This window comes from Mustela lutreola, chromosome 10, assembly GCF_030435805.1.
Source record: "Mustela lutreola isolate mMusLut2 chromosome 10, mMusLut2.pri, whole genome shotgun sequence".
Lineage (NCBI taxonomy): Eukaryota > Metazoa > Chordata > Mammalia > Carnivora > Mustelidae > Mustela > Mustela lutreola.
The window spans coordinates 17167096-17194979 of NC_081299.1; the positions used below are offsets into that span (position 1 = coordinate 17167096).

The 27884-nt window shown below is 46.8% G+C and overlaps 1 protein-coding gene and 1 long non-coding RNA gene across 2 annotated transcripts in view; one reads left to right on the plus strand and one right to left on the minus strand.

Moving 5' to 3' along the window:
* LOC131809726 (uncharacterized) overlaps positions 1-27884 on the minus strand; it is a 46646-nt gene that overhangs the window by 9172 nt on the left and 9590 nt on the right. The window contains exon 3 of the long non-coding RNA XR_009345271.1: positions 6432-6624. This is a non-coding gene — a long non-coding RNA (uncharacterized LOC131809726). The remainder of the gene's footprint in view (positions 1-6431; positions 6625-27884) is intronic.
* On the plus strand, positions 11530-27861 carry ELOA (elongin A). The gene is made up of 11 exons (XM_059137041.1): positions 11530-11709; positions 16831-16887; positions 17718-17824; positions 19228-20416; positions 20780-20894; positions 21631-21786; positions 21893-21990; positions 22913-23093; positions 23414-23525; positions 24188-24366; positions 25285-27861. The coding sequence occupies exons 1-11, from the start codon at positions 11557-11559 to the stop codon at positions 25344-25346; spliced, it is 2409 nt and encodes an 802-aa protein (XP_058993024.1). The 5' UTR covers positions 11530-11556; the 3' UTR covers positions 25347-27861.

Here is a 27884-nt window from a genome sequence, read left to right on the forward strand (position 1 = left end):
ACACAAAGTGTTTCTGTCTTGAAAGGCAGGCACTGACCTGTGAGCAGTGGTGATCCCGAAGACTGAACTGGTGAGACTTGGGAGGCAGGAACGTGATCCCCCGAAGCTCCAGAAACCTGCTCATGTAGCCCTGAGATTCGGGCTCTACAGGGAGGCCTTGTGGCTCAGCCCCATTCTTCTTACTAGCTCTGTGACCTTTGACAAGTCATTGCCTTTCTGTGGCTTCATTTTCTCTTAAGTCAAATAAAGATCATGATTGTCCCCATCTTACAGAGTTGAAGTGAGAATTAAATGATGTAATTCTTGCACAGCTCCTAACAGGGTTTAAACCCTAAATCAGATTCCTGAGTTTGCATCCCAGCTTTGCAATTCATTGAGCAATTTTTTCACTTCTCTGAGCCTTGGTTTCCTGCAAAGTTGTAAGGATTTGGGATAATAGTAAGTAAATATCTCGCTGAAGAAGTTGTCTCTGGCTCCAATTCCTGGCCCCATTGCAGAATTGGTAATCCCAGTCTCTGGATTCTGTCCCCGAGAGTGGATCCCATTAAATCTCCAGTCAAGGGGGAGCACAATTCAGTGCTTTCAGAGCTCAAAGTAACTGAAGTGGGCCCAGCAGCCCCAGTGCCAGAGGCTGAGGGACTAGTGGGGATGCGGTGAGAAGGCAGACTTCTGCCGCTACTCAGCTCCGGCACATACCTGGTGGAGACTGGCCCAAGACCTGCCAAATTTTACCATTTTTGGAGAGAAGTTGTGAAATTCTCTGATTTTTCCTCTTGGCAAATGTTGATGTTGTAAATTCAGTGAGGGCAAACAAAACATGGCGGCCAGTTGTACGTAGCCCTCGAGCTTCCTGTTTGCCGTCTCCACTCTAGCTTTCCTGTGTTGGGGCTGGCAAAATAGTGACCGAGTGCCTGCTCTCCCCGTGCTCCTTCGGTGCCTGCTCACGTTCACCGTCCCGTCACCTCAGGTCTGCCAGCCTGCCATTCCCATCAGGTACTGACTCCGCTGGGCTCGAAATAGCATTTCATTGTGGCTTTAATTTGCATTTCCTGGATTACTGCTACGATCGATCATCTTTTTTATGTATCTGTAGGTGTTTCTTCTTCCTCAGTAGAATTTTTTTTTTTTTAAGATTTTATTTATTTATTTGTCAGAGAGAGAGGGAGCAAGCACATGCAGACAGAGTGGAAGAAGAGACAGGGAGAGAAGCAGGCTCCCTGCTGAGCAGGGAGCCTGATGTGGGACTCGATCCCAGGACGCTGGGATCATGACCTGAGCTGAAGGCAGCTGCTTAACCAACTGAGCCACCCAGGCGTCCCTCTCAGTAGAATTTTTGTTTTGAGTCCTTGGCTTGTCTTCTAGCTGCTGATAGATTCAGAGCTTCCCTCATGGAATTTTTCTTTTGAATAACACACCTGCTAGACGGGACTCCTTGTGTAGGTTGGGGTCTGTCTGTCCCTCTTAGGACACCCAGCACCAAACACAGTCGCTGCGGCAGAGTAGGGACTCACTAAAGAGTTGAATGAATCACGTGCTATTTCTTTTTGTTTGTTTGTTTGTTTGTTTTTTAAGATTTTATTTATTTGTCAGAGAGTGAAAGAGCACAGGCAGGAGCGGCAGAGGGAGAAGCAGGCTCCCTGCTGAGCAAGAAGCCTGATGCGGGACTTGATCCTAGGACCCTGGGATCATGACCTGAGCCAAAGGCAGCTGCCTAATGGACTAACCCACCCAGGCGCCCTCAAGGGCTATTTCAAGAGCATGATATTTCTTTCTTTATTTTGCTGTTCTTGACACAAGTATTATTGATTTAGCTATCAACTTATTCGACAAGTATAACTCCTCTGCTTTGAGGAGAAAACAGACTGAGAAAGACTTATCTGTGTCTTGCCCGTTAAGACCAGAAAGTAAAAAGAGGAACTGACCACCGCTAAGGGAGCTGTGATTCTTTTAGGTGATTAGGGAAGTATCTTTTGAAAGGAGTATTGGCACTTGAGGGAGGACAAGATTGGATCTCTGATAATTATTAGCATAGAAACTATCCTAACAGGAGCCTGAGGATAATAAGGCTGAGAGGTGAGTGCTCCCTCAGGAGTTGGTGTTTCCCATTAACACCCGGAATTGAATGTGCCCCTTTCCCCACCACACAGAGGGTTCTCCCTCCTTCATCGCTCAGGCAGAGTGAAGCCTTGTCTGTGGTGAAGTAGAAAAGACATTGTTTTCACAGCCAGAGACCTGGGTTCCATTGCCAGTGGTTTCTGTTAACTCACCAAGCCTCAGTTTCTTTTTCTGTAAAATGGCGACAGTAATAACCTGACTCATGAGGCTGTCCTTTGAATGAGAAAACATAACAACAACAACAAAAGAGAAAGCATATAAAGCATTCACTTATGTTAATAATACTATGTCTCGGGGCGCCTGGGTGGCTCAGTGGGTTTAAAGCCTCTGCCTTCGGCTCAGGTCATGATCTTGGGGTCCTGGGATCGAGCCTCGCATCGGGCTCTCTGCTCACTGGGGAGCCTGCTTCCACCTCTCTCTGCCTGCCTCTCTGCCTACTTGTGATCTCTGTCCAATAAATAAATAAATAAATCTTTTAAAAAATAATAATAATACTATGTCTCCCGTTTGATTTTTCCTGGTGTTGTTACCGTAACTAGTATTCCCTCATTCCAGGTCAGCGGGACCTCTTACTTGGCAGGGAGGAATCTAGGCCCATGGGTGACTCTGAATCAGCCAACCTGTCTTAGGCATCTCTGTTCCCCTGAGTGGTCTTCCAATATTTGATTTGCTGATCAAGCCTGGTCTCTGTGGTGGCAGTTTCTCTGATTCTTGGTTACATACATAACAACTTCTCTAGAGAGTACGTTCCTTGAGGGCTGCAGGGTGGTCACGCTGGTTTGAACACAGTGGTTCTGTATGGCTGGAGGTCATGCTGGTTTGAACATGGTGGTTCTGTGTTCTGTGTGGCTGGTTTTGCACCTGTGCTCAGATGACCTGCTTTCTGTTTTTAAGGTAGAAGAATAGGCCCTCTCACAATACCACTGGAAGTAGCCGTGGATGTGTTTATCAATTTCAGGGTGTCTTGGTCAAGATTGAAGCAAAGGGGAAGTACCCCGTGAGCACTGCCTTTTCCCTTGGCTCTCCTTCATTTACTCTCCACGCAAGCCATGCTTCCGTTTGCTCCACTACTGCAGATTCTGTCAGAACCCCAGTGCCTTTATACCTGCTGTTGTCTCTCCGGGAGTGTTCTTCCACTCATTCTCCCCCTGGCAAATTCCTTCCATCTCATCCTTCAAGAGCTAGATTAAATGGTCCCTCTCTGAAGCCTCCTTTGGCCCTCCAGTGCAGTTAGCCCTCTCTTCCTGGTCCATATTCATTCATTCCCTTACTCAGTTAACTACAGCTTAGCCGAGGGTCTGTTGTGTGCTAGGGAGAGGCTATTTGACTCAACTAAAAAACAAACAAACAAAAACAAAAACCCCAGTTCTTGCCCCAAAGAAGTTCACAGGCTAGCAGGAGAGACTGATGCAAACATGGGGACAGAGAAGCTGACCGTGTTAGGGAAGGACTGACGAGGAGCACCACAGCAGCCTTGGGGGACCGACGGCAGGGAGGTTTCCTGAAGGTGGCGGCCTGAGTCTTAAGAGTGTGTGGGTGTGCAAGTGGAGGGACTGGCTCGGGCAGAGGCACAGAGAAAAGAAATAGTGTAGAGTCCCGCATCGGGCTCCCTGCTCAGTGGGGAGTCTGCTTCTCCCTCTCCCTCCCCCTGCTCATCCTCTCTCTCTCAAATAAATAAATAAAAGCTTTAAAAAGAAAAAAAAAGGAAACTTTATGTCAAGATGGAAAAAAAGTATAAATCATTTGACAGAAAAAGAAGCTCTGAAAACAAAACTCTTGCTAGATCGTTTTGCCTGCCGTGCTCTGCCTAAAAGTTGTCCCCCCCCAAGAGAGGTCTCTACTGTCATTAGAGAAGTTTGCCGCTGGAAAGTCTGAGAGAGTGGACATCATTTAAGAGCCCAAGAAAGACCATGGCAGGGATTTTGAGGAGAGGATGGAATCGAGAAACATTTGGGAATGAAAATCACTGTTTAATGAGATGTGGTAGGAGAGAAAAGGGGAATCAAGAATGGCTTTCAGGGGCGCCTGGGTGGCTCAGTGGGGTAAAGCCTCTGCCTTCGGCTCAGGTCATGATCTCAGGGTCCTGGGATCAAGCCCCGCATCAGCCTCTCTGCTCAGCGGGGAGCCTGCTTCCCTCTCTCTCTCTCTGCCTGCCTCTCTGCCTGCTTGTGATCTCTGTCTGTCAAATAAATAAATAAATAATATATATATATATATATATTTTAAGATTTTTATTTATTTATTTGACAGAGAGAAATCACAAGTAGACGGAGAGGCAGGTAGAGAGAGAGGAAGGGAAGCAGGCTCCCCGCTGAGCAGAGAGCCTGATGCGGGACTCGATCCCATGACCCTGAGATCATGACCTGAGCCGAAGGCAGCGGCTTAACCCACTGAGCCACCCAGGCGCCCAATAAATAATATATTTTTTAATGGCTTTCAAATGTCTAGCCTGGAAGACTGAAGGTAGATGGTGGTTCCAGCTGTAGATGTGGTGAAACGCAAATTTAGAAGGGGGTGGGTGGATAAGGTCACTTCTGTACATCTTGCAGTTGAGATACCCAACAAACAGCAGGGTGAGGTTTTGGAACAGAGCTATTGGGTACAGACAGTCCTGGAAGCTGACAGTGTAAGCCCTCTGGTAGAGAAGCGAGGGTGGCTGTGCTTTGCTACAGATCCTCCCAGCCCGAGAACAGGTCTCTGCTCTCCCCTGCAGAGGAGTGTTGGAGTTTCCAGGGGGCAATGGTGCTCTTAGTCATTTCTGCCTCAAGAGCTCTTAGGAGGAGAAGGGCGAGGAGGGGAGGTTTAAGGAGAAGATGGCAGTTTCCACCTTGAATCTGCTGAGTCACAGGGCCATGCAGGGGGACATCCAGGAGGAAATGCCCATCCCAACAAATTCAGAACTCCATCCGGGCACTCTAAAGTTTGAGACTAAACCTATAGATTTGAGAATGACCAGCCTATAGAGAGTGGTAGAAACCCTGAGAGAGGTTGAGAACACCCGGACTATAGTATGAAAAAAGTAGCAGGCCCAGTACTACACCCAGAGGAACTACATCATTTAAGGGACAGAAGTGGTGGGAAAGGAGACCATTAAGGAGACAGAGAAGGAACAGAAGCAGGAGAGAGAAGTGTCATGGGAGCCCATAGCGTGGCGTTTCCCAGAGAAGAGAAATCCCCGATGTCAGCTGTATGTAGCAGAAAGGTCTGCCACCAGAAAAACAGCTTGCAACTGGGATTTTACTGGTGACCTTAGAAAAGTTGTTTCCAGTAGAGTGGTGAGAATAGAAACCAGCATTCATACAGCATTGAGGAGAGGAACAAGCCTGGACAAATGTTGACTGTATTTTAGGGGAGGTATAATGTACCTTTCTTACGTATTCATTCAATATTTATTGACTGCTGTGTGCCAGGCACTATTCTAGGTGGTAATGAGTAAAGCAGTGAACACAAGACCCTGCTTTTATGGAACTTATATTCTAAGGATAGAGAAAGAGAAACACTATATACAAGTATACCAGGTGGATGTAAGTTTTTTGAAAATAGTGACAGATGTGTGTGCGCATCTTTGCATGTGCTATTTTATATAGGGTGATTAGATAAGGTTTCTGATTGAGGGGCTTTTTTTTTTCCCCTAAAGATTTTATTTATTTATTTGGCAGAGAGAGAGAGAGAGAGAGAGACCACAAGCAGGGGGAACAGCAGGCAAAGGGAGAGGGAGAAGCAGATTCCTTGCTGAACAGGGAGCCTGATGTGGGGCTCGATCTTGATCTCAGGACCCAGGGATCATGACCTAAGCCAAAGGCAGATACTTAACCAACTGAGCCAACCCGGTGCCCCAATCGAGTGACTTTATTTATTTTTTTGAGTGACTTTTAAAAAATATATATTTTGTTTATTTATTTGACAAACAGAGATCACAAGTAGGCAGAGAGGCAGGCAGGGGGGCAGGAAGCAGGTTCCCCGCTGAGCAGGGAGCCCGATGGGGGGCTCCATTCCAGGACTCCAGGACCATGACCCAAGCCAAAAGCAGAGGCCTTTACCCACTGAGCCACCCAAGTGCCCCTTGAGTGACTTTTAAAAGGGATTGAGGAGTTTGTTTTAAAGGACAATATCCGATTAATTGTAGTCCTTAACTCTTAGCACATTGTCTACAGTGTTAAAATACTTAATTTATAGGTCTTAACACTCTCCTACCTTGAATCCTCAAAAGGTTACAGTAAAATACAAATTCCTTGCCATGGCCTCTAAGACCTTCCTAATCTGCCTTCCTCATCAAAATGCATCTCCTCCTTCCCATTCCACTCCAGCATACTTACCAAATCTAAATTCATTGATTGAATGAATGAAGTGTGTCAGTTGGATGGTGTCTTCCCAGGTGGCTTCTCTCGCAACGGGCAGTGAGGTCAAAGAGTTTGAGCCTTGTTGCAGGACAAACATGGCTTTGATGCTTGACATTGTGGCTTACACATTCTGTGACCTTTTGTAGGTCTAAATCCATAGTTTTCTCATCTGTGAAATGGAGAGTGCATGAGATCTGTTGTAGGAATAAGGATAAAGTTAATAGTTCATGCAAATTGTTTAGCATAATACCTGGCATTTTGCAAGTGCCAAGAATTTGGATTTTTATCATCATCATCGTTGCCGTCGCTTTGATCAGCTCTCCTCAGTTAACTGATAAGGAACCAGGGCTGGCCAGGGGCAGGGAGTGAGTCAGGGATGGAGGAGAGGTGACCAGCATTAGGTATTCAGACACGTAGGCAGGCCAGGGTAGGCTTTGGAGCTAAGCAGAGCCAATTTGGGGTTTGTCATTTACCACGTTCCAGCTAGTTGCTCAGCCTCTTGGAGCCTTGCCTTCTCCCTCCTGAAGAAGCCTCACAAGATTGCTGGCGGGTGGCGGGTGTAAGAGTAACACAGAGCTGGGCCCACCCACCTAGAAGGCAAGGAGCAGATCTCCCTGCCCCACCCTGCCGTGGCGGCGTGGGTTTTATTTATTTATAATTTAATCAATCCAGACTTAATCCAGTCAGTGTTCCTCCTTCCTCACCGCCTGCCCTCCTCCCCTTTCTCTCTGTAGTGTCCGGCCCTGGCAGTTCCAGGCCCACTGCCTTTGGTGTACATATTTTTTTTTTTTTTTTAAAGAAAGTTGATTTTTTTTTCTCTTTCTCTCTCTCTCTCTCTCTTTTTTTTAAGATTTTATTTATTTGACACAGAGAGAAAGAGATCACAAGTAGGTAGAGAGGCAGACAAAGAGAGAGGGGGAAGCAGGTTCCCTGCTGAGCAGAGAGCCTGATGTGGGACTCGATCCCAGGACCCTGAGATCATGACCTGAGCTGAAGGCAGAGGCTTTAACCCACTGAGCCACCCAGGTGCCCCTGGTGTACATATTTTTGAACAACTTCCTTCCAAGGGCATTTTCAGCAAAGACTGCAACCACATTCTGAGTTCCGGGGGCTGAAGGCACAGGTGCACTTACATTTCCTAAGCACCAGTGTCCTCTTCTGTGAAATGTATCGTGAGGATTAATAAAGATGACATTATTGGTCGATAGTTCTCTGCCAGGTATGTTCATACACAATCTCAATCTACAAGACGGTGGTGCTGGGAGGTGAAGCTTGCATGCCGCTCTGTCAGTATTCACTGAGTGCCTACTCTAAGTACTCTAAGTACTGTTTCAGCCACAGCAATGCCTCATGGAATTTACACAATGGGAAGAGATTATAAACACATGAAGCCCTAAATTAGGTAATTTCAAATTGCGATAAATGCTCTAACAAAAATCAAGAGCTAAGAAGAGGCATTTAGGCTACTACCTAGATACAGTTTATATAAATTCATACTGTATAAAAATATCAAAGTATATACATGTTACTTTAAATTTTTTAGGGTAGTTTCTTTTCCTGGGAAATACAGAGTCTCCGCGGACTGCTCTCTATGGCCATTACAGAATGCTGCTCAGCCCTCATAGACAGAGAGCCTCAGAGAGTTTCTGGGCCTGGTATTCTTACATTGTTAGTGGAGGGTTTAATCCACCTTCAAGGCAGTCTGTGAGAGGTGTGGATTTCCAATCTTAGACCATTTCCTGGAGGGGGCTCTCCACTTGCATTGCTGTATTTGAGGAAGGCAGATCCAGCCTGTGAAACCAAGAAAGATGCCATCCCGAAGTACATAACCAGCTGAGCATGTTCGAAGGATGTGGAACAAAGATGAATGTAGTCAATTCAGAAAAAAAATGAGCCATTGGGGAAGAAAACAGTGGCTACAGCTGTGCAGAATGAAACTGCCCAGATGGAGGGTTTTATATTCTCCTTTACGGCAGAATGCATTATTCTCTTAACCAAAGCAATGAATTTCCCCCAATAATTGCTCCTTTAAAAAAAGGGCGGGGGAACCCTACTGTATACCAGTTGCTTAACATAACACATTAATAAACTTCACACGAAATATATAAAGTAGGAGGAAACAGTCTCTGCCAATGTAGGGAACGACCGGGAGCCACTGTTAGCACTTCTAGAGTTGGGAACTGGGGCTCAGGTTGTCACTGAGCGTCACCCCTCCATCCTTTACACTCACCATCCAGCCAACCTCAGATTCTGCTTCCCTAGTAAGATAGAGTGGCAGGACCCACAACAGGAGAGGTGCAAGGGGGAGCCCTCCATCCATCAGTCGTCCTCCCTCAACACACGGTTCAGCCCATGGAACCTCCCCTAACCGTTCCATGAAAAGCAAGGACTCCTCTCTGCTGTTGAGGACAGGATATTTGGGTGTTTTTGTTTGTGTATTTGTTTTTCAGTGTTTTAAATGACTCCAGTACCAGTCAGCCCGAAATTGCTCTTTTCCAAAATTAAAATACCTTTAAGTTATTTTCATGATGGGGCACCTGGCTGGCTCAGTTGGTAGAGCATATGACTCTGGATATTGGGGTTGTAAGTTCAAGCCCCACGTTGAGTGTACAGATGACTTAAAAATAATAAAATCTTTAAAAAAATCTATTTTCATTATAAAAGCAGACCCTACTTGTTGCAAAAACTCAAAGTGTGCCTAGCAGAAGATTCCCATCTTTCTCCCACAGTATAACCTTAAATTGCCTTCTGGGCAGAATAAGATGGGTCTTTTAATTCCTCTCACGGGGGATCTATAGTATAGGTAAGAGAGCTAGGGAGTCCCCCAAAAGTTTTCAGATAATAATCTGGGCTGGTCTTAGTTTAATAATAATTAGTTCAGTTTTCAACAAACCTTCATGGAATGTCACCTGTGTGTTGGGTATTGCTGATCTAAGATGGACAAAATAGCCTCTGACTTTAGGGAACTCATTCTGGTGTTTTTTTTTTTTTTTAAGATTTTATTTATTTATTTGACAGAGATTACAAGTAGGCAGAGAGGCAGGCAGAGAGAGAGGAGGAAGCAAGCTCCCTGCTGAGTGGAGAGCTCGATGTGGGGCTCGATCCCAGGACCCTGGGATCAGAACCCAAGCTGAAGGCAGAGGCTTTAACCCACTGAGCCACCCAGGCGCCCCTCATTCTGGTGTTCAACACCCTGTATAAACCAAGGATTGCAATGGTAATCCCTAGTGAACATATGCAGAATACCATTTTTAGGACGGGTTCAAAACTTTCTCTTTAATCAGAATGACACATAATTTACTAACCAGAGAAGTATTGATATATTCAAGCACAAGAGTTCTTTACTTTGCAGGTAAGCCTGGCCTGGGCTGGCACAGACGGGGCAGAGGAGTGGGGTGCGCCCTTCCCAGTCATCCCTAGCAGCATGCATTGTTTCTTTTCAGTCTGGTTGTTGAGATCTCCCTAGGTAACATGCGCAAAAATGTTCCATGTGCTCCAAGTATATGCCAGGTCGGTTACTCAGCAATTCTGCTTCAAGAATCGGCCTGTTTTTTTTTTTTTTTTTTTTCGTTACACCAATGGTACATTTTCAAAATGGAAGGAATTTAAAATATAAAAGCATTTGCTGTGGAGAAGAGGGAGACTCAAGGACCAGGACCAGAATCCAAGTCTCCTCACACGGAATTTGATGTCTTTTCTGTTACACCCCACGATTGAGTCCTAGGGCATCAAGTGGGTGGTCATTAATCTTGTATGGACTTTTTATCCAGTATTGATTATATCATCTCTATTGTGCTGTGCAGCAGATTTAATACTGAACAGGTTGGTCACTGCACTTGAGAAACAGAAGAATCAGTTGATTCTGAAAGGGGTCAGTTGCAGAGGGAGGGATGCCAGGCTGAGGGGTGGGAGCACAGCTGGGAGGGCTTCTCGGCATAGTGAGTGAATGAAAGCTCATTCGAAGAAACTATATATGTATATATAGAGAGAGAGTGCCTACTATATATATATATATATATATATTTTTTTTTTTTTTCCCCCTCCTTTGCCCATAACTGGGATCTGGAAGAATCTCTGGGCTTTTTCCCTCATTGGGCTAGAGAGTGAGAGGTCAGGCTAAGTACATTGCCAAGTTGCTGCTGGAGATTGGATTAGGATCTAATCTGATCTAATTAATCCAGATGTAATCAATGCTGACATTTTTAGTTTTCAACTGTTTCCTTGTTCTTTTACTAGTAATTATAGTATTATTTAGTGCTTCTAGGATGATGTCTTGGGCTGGTGTGATTCGGGCCCAAGGAAACAGTCATTCATCCGTTCACTCAAGATGTTTTTATTTGGCACCTATGTACCGACACTATTCTGGGGGAAAGTGAGACACATAGACACAGGAGGTCACTATTATCTCACGCAGCTAGGCTGTTTGACTTTTGACAAATTCCTTTCTCCTTCTGGCCCTCAATATCAGAGATGGGCCAATTCAGAGATGGGCCCTCACAGTGGACCTAAACCATTTAGATTCAAATTCCAAGTTCATCTCTTTCCCGTTGGGTGACCACATACAGGTTAACTGGGGCTCCCGAGCCTGTTTCCTCATCTGTAAAACGGGGACAACAGAACTCATCTCACCCTGCGCTCAGGGTGAAATAAGACAGCCCAGCCACTGGCGCTCCGTGCGCTCTGCCCGGGTGGTCGCTGCGGTTCCCCTCGGCCCGCTCCCTGCGGGCGGGCGGACCCCAGACCCGCTGACAGGTGGGGGGCAGGGCGTGGCGAGGGCAGGACTGATAGAGCCAGTGTCCCGCGCGGGGGCCGCATTCGGTCTTGACCGCGGCGAGGTCCGCTCGGCGTGAGCTCCGAGCGCCGAGGACCGAAGCTCGGCGGTCCGGCGGCGGCTAGCGCGGAGCCGGCGCGCCCGCACCACGCGTCCCAGCTCCTCGCGAGCGGCAGCGGAGAACCCGGTCCCCCACCCTCCGACACCCGCCTCCCCCGGCCCTGGGGGCGGGGCCTGCAGCCGGTCGCCCCCTCCCTCTCCCGCGCCCCCCGCCCCGCCCCGCCGCCGCCGAGGCCCGGAAGGGGCCAGTCGCTTCCGTCTCCGCCGGGGATGCACGGAGGGCGGAGCTGCGGCCCGAGGACGCGACGCGAGCCCAGTTCCGGCGAGGAGGCCGCGCCAGTGACAGCGATGGCGGCGGAGTCGGCGCTCCAAGTTGTGGAGAAGCTGCAGGCGCGCCTGGCCGCGAACCCGGACCCGAAGAAGGTGAGAGAGTGCGCAGCGCGGAGCGGGCCGGGCGTTGGCCGCGGCGCGGCCCCCTAACGGTCGCGGGCCCGGGCGCGGCCCCTTCCCGACTGGCCGGGGCCGCGGGGGCTCGGACCCGGAGCCAGGCCCCGCCGGGCTGCGGCCTGGGTCGGCAAGTTCGCGGCCATGGGCCGCTGCCCGCGCGGGGCCGGGGGGCGGGGGGCTCCCGGCGGGCCCGGGATGGGGGCGCCCGCGGGCTCCCGGCGGCTGCGGCGCGCCCCGTGCGGACGCGGCGGGCCTCCCGGGCCCCCGGAGCCGCTCCCTCGGCGTCCCGGGCCAGCTGCTTCCCGCGGGCGAGCCCGCTGGAGCTGGTCCTCGCCCTGCGAGACGCGCCTGCTGGCTTGGTGTCTTCGGATGTTCGTCCGAGGAGAGGGAGCGGGTTCTGCTGTGCTCCGGTGGAGTCTAGGCTCGGAGTGCGGTCCTGCGTCTCGGAGAGACGTTTTTAGGGCTTTCCGACTTGATCGCGGAACGTGGACCTTTTCGCTTTCTCAGTAGATCCCTTTCAGAACAAAACAGAATAAACCTCACGTCCCCTAGCTGTACGTACACCTTAAAACTTGGGTTGCAGTCGGAACAACCAAAACAAAAAAGGTTAGAAGTTGCAGTTCGACTTCCTTTCGGCCTTGATAGAAAGGTAAGAGCTACCTTTTCTCGTTGCTGCGAGTGATGGGCAACCATTTTTAATTGTACTCCAATTTTTTTTTTTTAAACTGTTTTTGTTAAGTTGAACGCTTTCCTCTTCCTTCCCGACTTTGTTTTATCCAGCTTCTCGGTGTCTGGATGTTAAGAATTTTTTCTTTTACCGAAATACACTGGTGAAAACACTTAGGTGTTAGACATTCTCTGGGAGCACTCTGGCTCAGTGTGCACTTGGGAGAGAGTTGGATCTCTGAGCCCCAGCGTGCCTTCTGAAGAGGAAGTAATGGAGGGAGCCAGACGAGGTGAAGCGGCGGTGAGATTTGAGTTCTCATCCATTTACCAGACATGGACGTTTTTTTGCTCCATCTGTTTAAACAGCTCACTCACCTCTTCCTAGAACCCAAGTCAGAGGGGGAAGGCCAGGCTTATAGGAAGTGCTCCGTTGATATTAATCACCAATCTTTACAGGGTTTTTGTTTGTTTGTTTGTTTCCTGAAGGGCTCCTTTCTCTCTTCACCTTGTTCCCAGCCTGTCATAGATGAGGTTTTCCCACTCCACTTCTAAAGGCTGTGCAAAGCATCTCACCATCAGGCCACTTTTTAACTCTTCTCATGGATAACTAGAGCCACTTCTTCAGGAAGCCATTTTAGTTTTAAATCTGAAAACTTAAATGCTTCATTCTTTGTTATATATTTCATTGCAGCTCCAGTACCTAGTAGCCAGACACATTTACAAGTTTCTTTTTACAATAACCCTTTGTGGAATCTAATAAATGGTTATTACTTTTTTTCTAAAAGATTTTATTTATCAGAGAGAAAGTGAGAGAGAGAGAGAGAGAGAGCCTGCACAAGCAGGGGGAACAGCAGGCAGAGCAGGCAGAGGAAAAAGCAGGCTCCCTGGAGAGTGAGGAGCCCAATTCAGGACTTGATCCCAGGCCCCTAGGATCATGACCTAAGCTGAAGGCATTCGCTTAAATGACTGAGCCACCCAGCATCCCAGTGGTCATTATTTTTGAGCACTGGTTGGTTTTCCTTAACACTGTAGGTTTGTGACTGATTTTTAAAACCTTAAAGCAGTATTATGTTCTACTCCCTCCCCTACCAGTCTGGTCTTTAATACTATAAGTTAAAAAAAAAAAAAAAAAAAAAGGATCAGGTAGTATCTATAGTCATTTTCCCATTACAGTTTAAATTTTGAAGTAGTCTTTCTAGTAATTGATGTGCATGAGATTTCAAATTAGGAAAAGGTTCGTTGGGATTTCATCCTACTTGAATTATTAGTGATCATTATGACTGCTTGGGCTTTCACTTGCCAGGGAGCAAATCCTCCTAAACTTCTGGTTTTGCACTATAAAGATGAGAAAATGTTGGGAGATCGTTTTTGCAAAGAGCACAGTAGTTGACATTCAGAAGTGAGCTAACTGCAGAGGGAAAACTGCAAGCTGGCACACCGGCTTTCTTCTCAGCCTTGTTTTAACCCAACAAGCTCCCACAGGTTGTTCTTGAAATTACAAGATGATTATATGGCAGTAATGAATTTGCAACTAACTCGTGATTTCAAACCATTATTAGCCAAAGGGTTGATTCCAGACCTATGTTCGTGGATTTCCTTGATTTAAGTGTCAGCATTTAACTGTGGCTTTGTTTTAGCTCGAAGTCCATCAATGATCTGGACTTACTTGGGGAAAAGGTATCAGACCAGGGTCACTTGGCTCCTACTCTTTAATTGGAAACCAGTTTTTATGGGTGGTAGAGTTACTTGCCCTGTGTTATATTTTGAATGTGAAAACTAGGAGGAACACAGTTTGATAGCAAGTGGAGAACAAGGGGTCATTAGGAACATCTTTTGCTCTTTGGGTTGAAGGAGTGCAAAGGACACGTGAGATTCCTGAGCATGTACCATCCATGCCAATGTTTGGCGTTTCTCAATGAGCTGTTAGCAGTTCTTGCAAACTCTGCAAGAGTTTGGTCCCTTGGTTTGATAACAGCAAGTTCCCACCTACCTGAAGATGCGCAGAGTGCTTTTACCTTGTTATTGCTTTGTACTTTCTTGAACCTCTTTGAAAATAGAGAGGCTCTGAAGCCCTTTTTCTCTTATGTTGTGCTAAGTCACTTTGAAATCTCTAGGGTTTTAGTTTTGTCTGCTTTCAAGTCCCTCTCACTAACTCAAAGCAAAGTAGAAAGGCAGCATTTATGTTACCAATTAGTGTTGGGCTTTGAGATGAACACTTCCTCCATGACTTTTGGCCCCTCCTTAAATGCTGGCTTTGTAGAGGTCCTGGGACAGAGTCCCATGGTGACCTCCTTTACTCTGTGGACTCTAAACCATCCAGCAGTGTAATACTGAGGAAGAGCTCCTCTGCTTTGTTTCCAGGCACATGAGCTCCTGTTCTATTTTCTTTTCCTATTTTCTAAGGATAGTGTTGTGCTGGATGTTTCTCCCATCTTTGTAGTTCATGCTGTTGTGGACACACCTGACTTACTAACTCATTCGTCAAGTTACCAAACCTTACTGGGCTTTTTCAATATCTGAAATGGGGAGAAAAATATTCACTTTCTCGAATTGGCTAATGAGGATGAGGTAACGCATGTAAGTCACAGACAGACAGTAGTCACAAATAGTTCACAGACACAGTAGGTAGTCTATAAATGCCTTCCAGGGAATGGTATTAGCGGAATCAGCCATTTTTAACCTTTACAGTGATCCTAAATTTTCCTCTAAGAAAAGGAATTGGCATTCATTTTTGCACCCATAGCTTGAGTGACAAGAAACACATACATTTTATCCTGAGTTGGTTGGTGGTGGTGATCAGATTTGAAGTGGAGGATAATTTTCATTCAGCTATGAAGGTGAAACTCCCTGGATATATTACTTGGCTTCTCATTTGTTCCCAGCCAAATGAGATTATCACTTGTGATCCAATTGCTCTGCCTAGAGATGAAGTTCAGTAATTATTGAAGTAGAATGACCAGAAAAACATATTTGCTACTCCACCTAATAGCAATATGGCATACTAATTATAGCCCAGGCTGCACATGGAAAAAGAACAGATCTTGTTATCTAGTGCTTTAAATGTGAAAGTAGTCACAGTTAATCTGTTTTGAACTATTTGTACTTTGCACCATTCCTTGAATGGTAAGTATGTTTCTACACATGTAAACATTTCCTGAAAAGAGGCATAGTCAGTCAGGACTTTGGGTAGGAATGGAGTAAGTAGGAATTAGCTGGGGACTGTCTGGGTGATGATCAAGGGCAGACATTTGAAGAGCTCACAGTTGATGAATGAAATGATTAATAATCATGTATTTAAAAAAAAAAAAACAACTTTCGTGAACTTTTCTAGTGTTCCAGGCACTATGGCCAAGGACTGCACGTGGTTTGTCTCTGAATCCTCACAGTTTGTAAAGTTGTAAAGAGACAGGATCATTTCCTATTTTGCAGATGAAGTGACTGAGGTTCAAGCTGGTTAATGATTTGCACAAAATCACCAGCAGGGAGATGACAGGACCAAACTGAAGCCTGTCTCTGACTCCGGAACTCTGTTTCAACAGCTCTGCACTCCTGATTTTGACCTAGTTTTACGACTCTAGAAAGGAAATGTGGCCAATCCCAGATCACTTTTCTAATCTACCCAGATATTTTGTGTTCACAATTTGTACCAGCAAACCTCTGATTCCGCCAACTTGAAATTGGTCTTGAAATTTCCACTTGTATCAAAAAAATAAAAACAAAAACAAACCCCAATTCTGTTAAACTGTGACTCTTCCTGGAAACGGGACACCCTTTTCCTAGAGAAACCTCTTCTCCTTTTCACTTTCCTCTGTGGTGGGTCCACAGGTGATTTCCCTAAATTAACATGTTTCTCAGAAATTCTGTCTCATCTGGAGCAATGATAGTTGTTGATGACTTTTATTAGAGTTGGTAGCTTTGGGTCTCTAAGTCCTACCTCCCCTCACCCTCCATACCCTCCCAGATGTTACATAGTAGTTGAAAGCGGGGAATCTAAAGCCACAGACCTGAGGACCTCTGGCCCTTCTTGCATCCTGGGGCAAGTAACTTAACTTCTCTGAGCCTGTTTTCATGCTTGTAAAATAGAGATAATAATCATACTTATTACTGTACAACACACAGAACCCAATAAGCACTTAACCATCGTATTATTTGTTCCAGTGAATGATTATGAGGTTATAGAAATTAACATTTATTTTGGGCGCCTGGGTGGCTCAGTGGGTTAAGCCGCTGCCTTCGGCTCAGGTCATGATCTCAGGATCCTGGGATCGAGTCCCGCATCGGGATCTCTGCTCAGCAGGGAGCCTGCTTCCCTCTCTCTCTCTCTCTGCCTGCCTATCTGTCTACTGTGAACTCTGTCAAATAAATAAATAAAATCTTAAAAAAAAAAAAAGAAAAGAAAAGAAATTAACATTTATTTTATTCTCTCTGCAGCTCTTGAAATATTTGAAGAAACTCTCCACCTTGCCTATTACAGTAGACATTCTTGCGGTAAGAAGTGTTAGATATTATATAACTATATTCCATCCCCCTCCCACTGGAGAGATTGTACAATAAGTTTAAAAGCATGGGCTTTGAAAGCGAAAGAAACCAGACACAAGGCCACGTATTGTATGGTTCTATTTAGGTGAAATGTCCAGAATAGGCAGATCCATAGACGGATGGTAAGGGGTGGGGGAAGTGGGGAGAAAAAGCATTTCTTTTTAGGGTTATGGAAATGTTCTGGAACTAGTAGTCATCGTTGTGCAATATTGTGTCTTGGAAACCAATAAACTATATACTTTAAAAAGGTTAAAGTGAGCTTTGCGCAGTGACATTACAGCCAATGAGGTTTATCTACGGTGTGATTACTGCTAATTGAAAATAAAATGGTTAAAATGATGAATTTTATCTTAAATTTAAAAAAAAAATTTAGCTTTGGCATCAACTAGTCCTAGATTCAGATCCAAGTTCTATGACTTTAGGCTGTTCTTCCATGTCAAACAGACCAGATTCCTGCCTCACAGAGTTACTGTGAGGACTCGTGAGATTTGTATGCAGAAGCTTTCCGATCAGTGCCTGACACTTGCTGGAATCACTCTTGTTATTTATTGTTATAGTTGTAGAAGTGTTTTAGTATACTGTTTTCCACTTCTGAGGTTGGTGTGCTTTGCTACTGTGTGTCATTAGAGGTTTGAGGCATAAACACAAAGTAATTTTGTACTAAGACTTGCAAGGTATGTTTTAGGAAGGAGTTTCTCCAAGCAAGGGGCCTTATTTCCTTAGAAAGTTGTTGAGTGAAGTTCTACAACCCTGTAACAATTCTTTTGTCAAATCTGCAGGAGACTGGAGTTGGGAAAACAGTAAATAGCTTGCGAAAACACGAGCATGTTGGAAGTTTCGCCAGGGATCTGGTGGCCCAGTGGAAGAAACTGGTTCCTGTGGAACGGTGAGAACAGTATTCTGTAGGTTTGTTCAACTTCATGATTAAATCTGGTACTTGAAGTGTTTATAGACCCTTCTTATTTAAAATATTTATTTTGGGGGTGTCTGGGTGGCTCAGTCCGTTAAGTGTCTGACTCTTGGTTTCGGCTCAGGTCATGCTCTCAGGGTCCTGGGATTGAGCCCCATGTCTTTCCAGCTCTGTGTTCAGCATGAGTCTGCTGGAGATTATCTCCCTCTCCTCCCTCTGCTCCACCCCTGCTCATGCTCTCTCACTCTCTCTAAAACAAATAAAATCTTTAAAAACAAATAAATAAAATATTTATTTTGCCTTGATTATGAAAGTAATCAGTGATCATTACAGGATTTTAAAAAATACAAAAAAATAGAAATTAGAATAAAAATTTCTTACAGTTCTGCCATCCAAACATAAGCATTATTAACGTTTTGATATGTTTCTTTCTACCTTCTTTTTATTTATTTTTAATTAAATTTATTTTTTTAAGATTTTTATTTATTTGAGAGAGCAGAGAGCTGGATTTGGGGCTTGATCTAGAACCCCAGGGATCATGACCTGAGCTGAAGGGAGGCGCTAAATCTACTGAGCCACTCAGGCCCCCTACCCTCTTTGTAAAAGACATTTTTATATAGTTGTGAACGAACTATATAAACAACCACTCCTTTTTTTAGGTAACAAGTTAAATATGTCCCCATGTTGAAATTCTCTTTTTCCAATTTTTTAAAAGATTCTATTTATTTGAGAGAGCATGAGCAGGGGCAGAGGGACAAGCAGACTTCTTGCTGAGCAGAGAGACCCATACAGAGCTTGATCCCAGGACCCTGGAATCATGGTCTCAGCCCAAGGCAGACATTTAACTAACTGAGCCACCCAGGCTCCTCTGTGTTGAAAATTTTTTAAACATTTTTCATGTCCTCAAGATATTTGATCTTGGGGCACCTGGGTGGCTCAGTTGTTGAGCATCTGCCTTAGGCTCAAGTCGTGGTCCCAGGGTCCTGGGATCAAGCTCCGCATCGGGCTCCCTGCTCATCGGGAAGCCTGCTTCCCCCTCTCCCACTCCCACTGCTTGTGTTCCCTTTCTCACTGTGTCTGTCTCTGTCAAATAAATAAAATGTTAAGGGAAAAAAAAAAAGATATTTGATCCTTTTGTCCTGCAGTTAAATGCATCATTTTCTGTTTTTTTAATTATTTGAATTTTCCCAGTCTCAAACCTTAGTTGAGTATCTTTGAGCAGGATCCATTCATCCTCTTCCCAAGACCTTGTTTCTAACTCTGCATCCTTTTCATCTCTGTTTGTGAGTTCAGGTTCTGTGACTTTGTCCTCTGAACAAGGATTACACTGAGATTTATATCTGCTCTGTTTACTTGTTGTTTTTTTTTTTTAACTGTAGAAACACTGAGCCTGATGAACAGGACTTTGAGAAGAGCCATTCCCGAAAGCGCCCCAGGGAAGCAGTTCAGAAGGAGGAGGAGATAGAGGGAGACGACCAGGAAAACTGGAAAGCCTCCAGTAGCCAATCCTATAGCCCTGATCACAGGCAGAAAAAACACAGAAAACTCTCAGAACCCGAGAGAACTCACAAAGTGTCCCACGTTCCAGAGAGGAGAGATGAGAGAAAGAGGTGCCACAGAGTGTCACCGGTTTATTCTTCAGACCACGAATCTTCTGATTATGGCCATGTTCAGTCCCCTCCATCGTCTGCCAGTCCCCATCAGATGACCGTGGACCATTACAGATCCTTGGAGGAGGACCACGAGCCCTTTGTTCCACACCAGAAACCTGGGAAAGGCCATAGTAATGCCTTTCAGGACAGACTGGGGATTAGTCAGGACCGACACGTGGGGGATTCCCACGGGAAAGGGGCCGTGAGTCAGAACAAGGAGCACAGATCTTCTAAGGAAAAACGTCCAGTGGATGCTAGGGGAGATGGAAAGTTCTCTTTGAGCAAAGAGAAATCACACAAGGCCGTCTCCAGAGAGGAAAACCGAAGGCCACTCTCCGGGGATAGCACAAAGGAGAAGCCGCCCTCCGGCGGAGGCAAGAAAGAGAAGGAGAAGGAGGGCAGCTCCAAGAAGAAGTTTTTCCCAGCCTTGGAAGCTGCCTCAGACAACCACCTGAAAAACAAGCCAAAGCACAGAGATGCAGAGAAAACCAAAACGGACAAAAACAAGCAGAGTCTCGACAGCTTAGACATAGGAAAGGGGGCGGGAGACCCGCTGCCCAAGACGAAAGACCGGATTTCTAACAACCTAAAGACTTCAGAAGGGAAAGTAAAGTCTTCTCATTCAGACAGAAAGTCTGTGGGCTCCCTCGCCAGGGTCGAGGAGGCAGAGATGGAGGATGAATTTGAGCAGCCTACTATGTCTTTTGAGTCATACCTCAGCTATGACCAGCCCCGGAAGAAAAAGAAAAAGATTGTGAAAACTTCAGCCACCACTCCTGGAGAAAAAGGACTAAAAAAAAATGATTCAAAAAGCATGAATAAAAACTTGGACTCAGTTCAGAAATTACCTAAAGTGAATGAAAACAAGTCAGAGAAACTTCAGCCAGCTGGAGCCAATTCAGCCAAGCTGAAAAAGGTAAGCCCTTCCGCCACTTGGGGACGTCCCAGCTGGAGCATCTGGCCCTGTAGAGCTCCCAGGACCTATCCCGCCTCTGTTCAGCTTGGCTGGCTTTTACGCGGCTTGTTGAATTTCAGTTTCCAGGCCTCTCTGGCAGGGCAGCTAGCCGCCAAGGTGCGTATTTCCTGCATTTGTTCTATCATGCTGGGCCTGTCTCTCCACTTCTGCCTTCCGTGGTATCAGACCTAGTGGGCAGCCCCTCTCCAGCCTGGGTCCGCTTGTGAGGTTGTCTGCCTCGTCTGCACGGCTGGGAATGGGCTGTAAGGCAGAGAGCTGTGCTCTTAAATAGGGGCTGTCCACTCACTGGTCTTGTCTTTGCAGGTCCCCATGGACGCCTTGCCAGTGTTGCCAGACCTCCCATTACCCATGATACAGGCCAATTACCGGCCACTTCCTACCCTGGAACTGATGTCCTCCTTCCCGCCAAAGCGAAAAGGTTAATCTTCTGCATCCTTCTTTAACTGGAAAAAGATTTTAACAATTTATTCACGATATCCTAAGATTTTGGTGCACTTAATAGCCTCCCCGGCTCTGGAGTTTGATGGCTTGGGTTTAAATCCCAGCTCTGGCTTCTACAGGTTCTATGAACTGGGGTAATAATTTCCTTAGACTTCAGTTTCATGTGCTAGGAGTGGGCACGGTAATGGTATCTGCCTCACAAGTCTCTTCAGTGGGTTAAAAGTGATGATGCTGGTAAAGCTCTTAACTTGGGTTTTCCCACATTTGGTAAATCTTTGCTGTACTGTTACCAGCTGCCCTTTATTCTATTACATTCTGTATGAGCTTTTTATCTTAAAAAAAAAAAAAAAAAAGTTCTGAGCACAAGAATTAGAAGCCACCTAAGTGTGCTCAGCAAGAGACAATCACTATAGTTCATCCACACAGTGGCCTCCTCTACAGCTGTGGTAAGTGTGGACAGACTTGGTCTGATAAAGGAAGATTTCTAGAATACGGTAAATGAAAGAACAAGGACAGTGGGTGTTATTGGTGAAAATGGAATAAAATGCACATTTGTTTATTTTTTCACTGACTTGGAGGAATACACAAAACTGGTAGCATTGGTTGCCTTTGAGAAAGGGCACTGGGAAGCCGTGGAAGGGCGAGAGAGAGAGCTCTCCCTGCAGAGCTCAGTGCCCTTTGTAACGTGCAGTCCTGTCTTCCTTGCCCTGTAGCGCTGTCTTCACCCCAGGAAGAGGAGGAAGCTGGATTCACTGGACGAAGAATGAATTCTAAGATGCAGGTGTATTCTGGCTCCAAATGTGCCTATCTCCCCAAAATGATGACCTTGCACCAGCAATGCATCCGGGTACTTAAGAACAACATCGATTGTAAGTCACCTGCTTTTGTCCTGCTCTTAAATACATTGTGGCACTGGGACCTCACCATTGGGTTGCTTGGCCAATATTCAACACTTTGATCTTTGATTCTCTGCAGCAATCTTTGAAGTGGGTGGTGTCCCGTATTCTGTTCTTGAACCTGTTTTGGAGAGGTGTACGCCTGATCAGCTATACCGCATAGAGGAGTACAACCACGTGAGTATCCTGTTTGGGACAGGGAAGGCCATTTTCTGGCCCGTGTCTCCAGAACTAGCCTCGCCTCCGAGTCTGCAGTGGGTGAAGGGCAGGCAGCAGTGGTGGTTTCACTGTTCTGGGCAGGCTGGTTTGCCTGCAGGCAACATGCATATTTTTAGCACCTGCTCCTGGCATCCAATCAAGATGGGCTTCAAAAGGAGCAGAGAAACACTGCCCACCCTTCCCTTGCTCAGTCACAGAGGGCAGGGGAGAATTTGGGCAGCACAGCCTTGGGAGCCAGGGCAAGGACAGAGCTTTGTGAACCAGGGACAGGCGTCTGGTGAATATAAAAGCACAGGGACACCTGGTGCCTCAGTTGGTTGAGCAGCCGACTCTTAATTGCAGCGCACATTATGATCTCAGGGATGTGAGCTCGAGCCCCATGTCGGGCTCTGTGCTACACATGGAGCCTGCTTGAGATTCTCTATCTGCCTCTGTCCCCTTCCCTCCCAACTTTAAAAAAAAAAGAAGAAAGAAAACACAGATTTGCTAGGAGTCTCCTAGAGACATCCCGGTGTGACCAAATATCTTTCTCACTGTGCTGGGACACAGTCATTTGGTTGCTTTAGGGGGCTGTCTCCAGTTCTAGGGTTCATTTTGGATGTGTCATCATCTCAGTCCTCCCTGTCATGGTTTCCTAAAGGAATTGTCTTCTCTCACCCCACAGCCCCCAAAAGCAGCCAGTATAGCACCTCACATTTAACAGTTCTTAAATACGGTGATTTTTTTTTTTTTTTTCTAGAACCATGGTTTATTTTAATACAACACTACTACTGTGAAGACCAAAAAACCATGAGGAAGGTGGTCACCCCGAAGTGATTAAGATGGAAAAGGGCTGTGTCAGAGTGCTTGCATATAAATGATGCCCTGGTTCTGATTTTAGGTATTAATTGAAGAAACAGATCAATTATGGAAAGTTCATTGTCACCGAGACTTTAAGGAAGAAAGGCCTGAAGAGTATGAGTCATGGCGGGAGATGTACCTGCGGCTTCAGGATGCCCGGGAGCAGCGGCTGCGAGTGCTGACCAAGAATATCAGATCTGCACATGCCAATAAGCCCAAAGGTGATGGGCGAGGGGACCCCGGCAGGGCGGGGCAGGCTAGTGAAACATGGAGCCCTGGGCTCCTGTTGACCGCGGGGCCTTAGCAGGCCGGGCTGAGGTAGCCTCCAGGTCCTAAATCTGTCTTGCTCGTGCAGAAATGGGGCAGGGATAAGCTGTATTTTCTGCCACCACACATACTATCTAGAGGGATTTTCAGGGTTAATAATCCCCTGGCTTTGGGGGCACCTGAAGAGCCTTTATCTCTTAATAGCATAGATCAGTAAAACCACAGCAGCATCTCCACTCAAAAAGGAGGTACTGATGTCCCTATTTCTCATCAGGCCGACAAGCAAAGATGGCCTTTGTCAACTCTGTGGCCAAACCGCCTCGTGATGTTCGACGGAGACAGGAGAAGTTTGGAACCGGAGGAGCAGCTGTGCCTGAGAAAATTAGGTAAGCTCTTGGCAGCTTTCGAGTTTCTGTGTGCTCGGGGGGAAAAGAGCCCAGGACCTTGTCATTCGGCCCTACAAGACAGTCCAGGGGCAGGAAGTGATTCATTTTTGGGGTGAGAGCATGGCCTTGCGGAGTGGATTTTGGAGGCCGACCTTGGCCAGCTCAGCCCTTGACACTGCCCGCCGTCCCCACCTTCCCCCCAACCTCGGCCCACCCCAGGCCTGTGACTGCAGTGTTGGCCAGTAATTATTCCTGCTGCTCAGCGGGTTACGATGAAATGGAGATCAGGACGCGGCTTCTGGGAGACACGCCCTTGGGCTTTCCCTTTCTCCATTTAAACAAACCACGTTCCTGGGGCTCCTGGTTGGCTCAGTCATTGGAGCATACGACCCCTGATCTCGGGGTCATGGACTTGGTAGAGATTACTTGAAAACAAAAGTAACAAGAGTAGAGCATGCTGCTGCGAGACTGCATGAGCTCAGTCGCACTAGCACTTTCAGATGGATGCCGCCCTCTCTGTGCCACCATCAGAAGCTGGGGCACGCGGGTTGGCTGCACAAAGCCAGCGGATGGGGTCTTCCTCAGACAGGCCAGCCCCAGGCTGCTGGTGCGGAGGGCAGATTTCTCACACTTGGGCCTAACCTGCTGGCGCTGTGTTGCAGGATCAAGCCGGCCCCGTACCCCTCGGGGAACAGCCATGCCCCATCGGCCAGCAGCAGCGGCAGCAACTTCAGTACCAGCCCAGAGGAGCCGGCCTACGACGGCCCAAGCACCAGCGGGGCCCACTTGGCTCCCGTGCTCAGCACTGTTTCCTACGATCCTAGGAAGCCAACTGTGAAGAGTAAGTAACTCGGGCTTCATGCTCAGGGATCTCAGAACCACTGTTTGAGGCTTTTGGGGTCCAGGCCGCTGCATCCTGCTCTGTGTGCTCAACAGGGTGAGGCTCTGCCCGCAGCTTCTCTAAATGGTGGTGCCTCCTTCCCCTGCTCTGTGCCTGATGCACGAGTAGCTTCCCGATAGCGATCTTAGTGAATATTCATTTTGGCACTCTGCCTTTTTTTTTTTTAAACCAGAACATAAGTCTGTTCACCAGGCAATAACGTGGGGTTTATAACCACTACTGTTAACTGCTGAACGACCCTCTCTCTGGAGGGTGTATGACCTATAACCCCCAGCTTCCAAATATTTATTTTTTATATCTAGTTGCATGTATTTTGTGTTTCATTAAGTGTGTTATTACCATAGACTATGTCCAGTACTCTAAGGGGGTTTCCTCCCCTAAAAGCAGGCTTGTGTATTCACACCAGCGTCCTGGGGCGGGTAGAGGTCCTGGCGTGAGCTTTGGCTGTGCTCAGGTGAATCACTTAGGAGGGCATGCCAGCGTCCTTAGGTGGGCTCTACCTTGAGCTCCTCTCGGACCTGTTGTTGCCCTGGGTGGAGGCGACTGAGAGGGCTGCCTTTTGCTGGTTTGGGTGTTGGTGAGGCAGAGTGAAATTATGTCTGAGAACGGCCGTGAGAGTCAGGAGGCAGTGAATCCCAGTTCTGCCGCCTACTGCACAAGCCAGGGCTTGCTGAAGTGGTCGCAGGTAGAGCTGGGGATGGTTTCGGGTCCAGTGGGTGCTCTGGAAGCCGAGCTCTGTGCTGCTCTTCTGCTGTGCTGGGAGAGGAGAACCTCGTACCCCTTGTCCGCTGGTGCAGAGCCGGGAGCGGCAGGGCTTGGCCTTGACAGTGTGTGTCTAAACTATTTCTCTTCTCACAGAAATTGCCCCAATGATGGCCAAGACGATTAAAGCTTTCAAGAACAGGTTCTCTCGACGATAAACTGAGGACTCGCCTGGGAGACGAAACTGGCGGGGAGGAGTACCAGGACAGTGGGGGTTGGGAATGGAACTTCCACAGGAGACCAGGGTCCTTTGCTTGGAGGCACCATTTGGTCTCAGAACCCGGCCCGACCCGCAGGTGTTGCCCCTGTGCGCGCCGCAGCCACTGCCTCCTGGCCTGGAGAACACTTCAGAATTCTGAAGAAGATGTGAAGCCTCAGTCTTACTGAGGATTTTAAGGTCAATTATACTTTTGTTGTTAATTAGCTTCTTTGTAAACTATAAGACCTAGTTTTAATTAATAAATATTGCCCCCAGATTGTATTTATATTACCCCAGTATTTTTTTTTCTTTTTTCTTTTTTTTTTTTTAGGTCCTCTACCATACACTTAGCCTTTTATTTTCAGAGTCCTTTATTATTAGATTAAAAACCTAGTGAAAGCCATTCCCCTGTCCCAGATCAGCCTCCCTACGTGGACTCTGGTCCAGAGGGAGGGCTGGGCGTCCTCAGAGCCTGTGTAGTGCCTGCTGCACAGAGGGCCAAGAGTGGGTCCTGGGCTGCCTGTCCTGGAGGGGCGCCTCGATATAGAGACCGGAAGTGTTCAAGGCAGACCCCTCACCTCTGAGGCCCTTCTCAGTGTTGCTTTGAGTTCCTATGCAGGTGCATCTCTTTCTTCTTCATTAAATAGTATTTATTAAAGGAGGTTATTTGTAAAGGTCTAGAGTCTTTGCCCTATCCTTTTTGCCAGTTCCCACTTTTTAGAGGCTCACTAGAGGACACAGAGCCTTGGGGGATCGATTTGCACAGAACCCCAACATTTTTACGATTTACAATTTCTGATTCAAAACTTTAGGTCCTCCCCTGTTTTTCCTTCTCCCCCCAGCAGGGGGAGCACACATGGCAGGGCTTTCTGTGCCCCTACCCCCCATTCAACTAAGTCTAAGAAGCCAGCACTTTAATCTCCTGTTCCCTGTGAACTGCTAGCAGAAGTGAGTGGTTTTAAAAGTTGTAATGCTGTGTTCAAAATTGGTTTTGTTTTGCCTTTCTTTAAAAGATAAGATCATGTGATTGAAAGAGCACAAGAATTCGCTATGTTTTGCAGAGAACTTTGCAGATGAAGCGCTCTCTACTTTTTAAGTGTTTAAGCCAGAATTTGAGGCAGGGGAACAGCCAGTTTAGGGAAAGTATCTGAGCTATAGTATCAGGACGGGGGAGAACCGCAAGGACACCAAGGTTTGGGAAGGGAGGCTCACTTGCAAGCTGACACAGGAGCAAGATCAGCCCTTAGGAGGGCAGCATCAGTGCCCTTCTCGGCTGGGGATGAGCACCAGTCTCGTAGGAACCCACTTGGTTGTGACCCAGGGGGATAGATGTGCTATATACACTTGAGGTGCCTGTCCTTAAGATGCCTAAGCGGTAGGCGGAGGGCATGGTTCACAGGATGGCCTCAGGAGCTCGGCAGTGAGTCCCTTTGACCAGCTCCCTCACAGCCCAGAACAGGGAGTCCACTGCTTTTAACCGTCCCGCAGACCTCAGGCTGGTTGAAGATTCCAGAGCGAGCAGAGACGCTGTGCGGCCAAAGCTGCAGTGTCGGGTGTGCGTGGTGCACAGGCTGCCTGTCCCAGCAGGACACGAGTAGTGCCGTGTTTTCATCTGCTGTGTTTCTGAATTGGGTAAAACACTCTCTCTCCTGCTTGTCTGTCTTACCATTCACCCCCAGCCCTGGCCCGCTCCGCAAAACTGGTATCAGGAAGCCTCTTCCCTAAAGCCAAGTGAACATCTGAGCCGGGGCCAGACAGCTGTGGCCTGGAATAGCTCCCTGCGGGTGTCCACCAGCTCGAATTTGTCTCTTAGCTGTGTGTTCAAGTCTTTGTCATTGAAACCAGTTTTTCCTACTGCAGATTCAGTTGTGCAGGATCTCATCTCCTTTATTAGGAGTTTTTAGGCAGGGAGGGAAGGAAGGACACATTTGTTCGTGCCACCATCGCCGCCCATTTTTAGCACATACAGGTTTTTTGATCTGCCCTGTTCGCTTAGAGCCAGATCTTTCCCTCCTCCCCCTCCGAGCGTGTCTGCATCAGGGATGTGACTTGGTGAGAAGAGTAAGGAGGGCAGAGGAAAAGCCGAATTTCTGAGCAACCTTCTCACCTGGTTATTGAAGTGGCTGCAGAGCAGACACACAGGACGATGTTGAACCTTTGGTCTCATTTGTGAAAACGTGTGCAATTGTTTTCCTGTGCTACACTACATACAGATCACCAAATGACAAATTAACCCTTTGTGATCCTTGGTGTAATAAGCAGTTTCTTTGGGGCTTTCTCTTTCTGGGAAGTGGGAGGGAAAGGAGCAAGGTATCATCCTGCTCTTCATTTGTATTTTGGTCCCAAAATGTAAATACAATTTTCTATGTTACTTTTTTGTGGTAACTACCAAGATGAATATTTTAATTAGATAAGTTATATGAAAAGGAAGGAAAACTCCATGTCTAAATAAAAAACAAAAACAAAAAACCCCATACTGTGTTTTTTTTCCTTTCTC

What these genes read in the sequence shown, in the direction of transcription:
- ELOA (XM_059137041.1), top strand. Translation starts at nt 11,557, where the DNA reads ATGCACGGAGGGCGGAGCTGCGGCCCGAGGACGCGACGCGAGCCCAGT. An exon ending in ACTTAAGAACAACATCGATT is followed by an intron (nt 21,787 to 21,892) that starts GTAAGTCACCTG and finishes GATTCTCTGCAG; the next exon opens with CAATCTTTGAAGTGGGTGGT. An exon ending in GCTGTGCCTGAGAAAATTAG is followed by an intron (nt 23,526 to 24,187) that starts GTAAGCTCTTGG and finishes GCTGTGTTGCAG; the next exon opens with GATCAAGCCGGCCCCGTACC.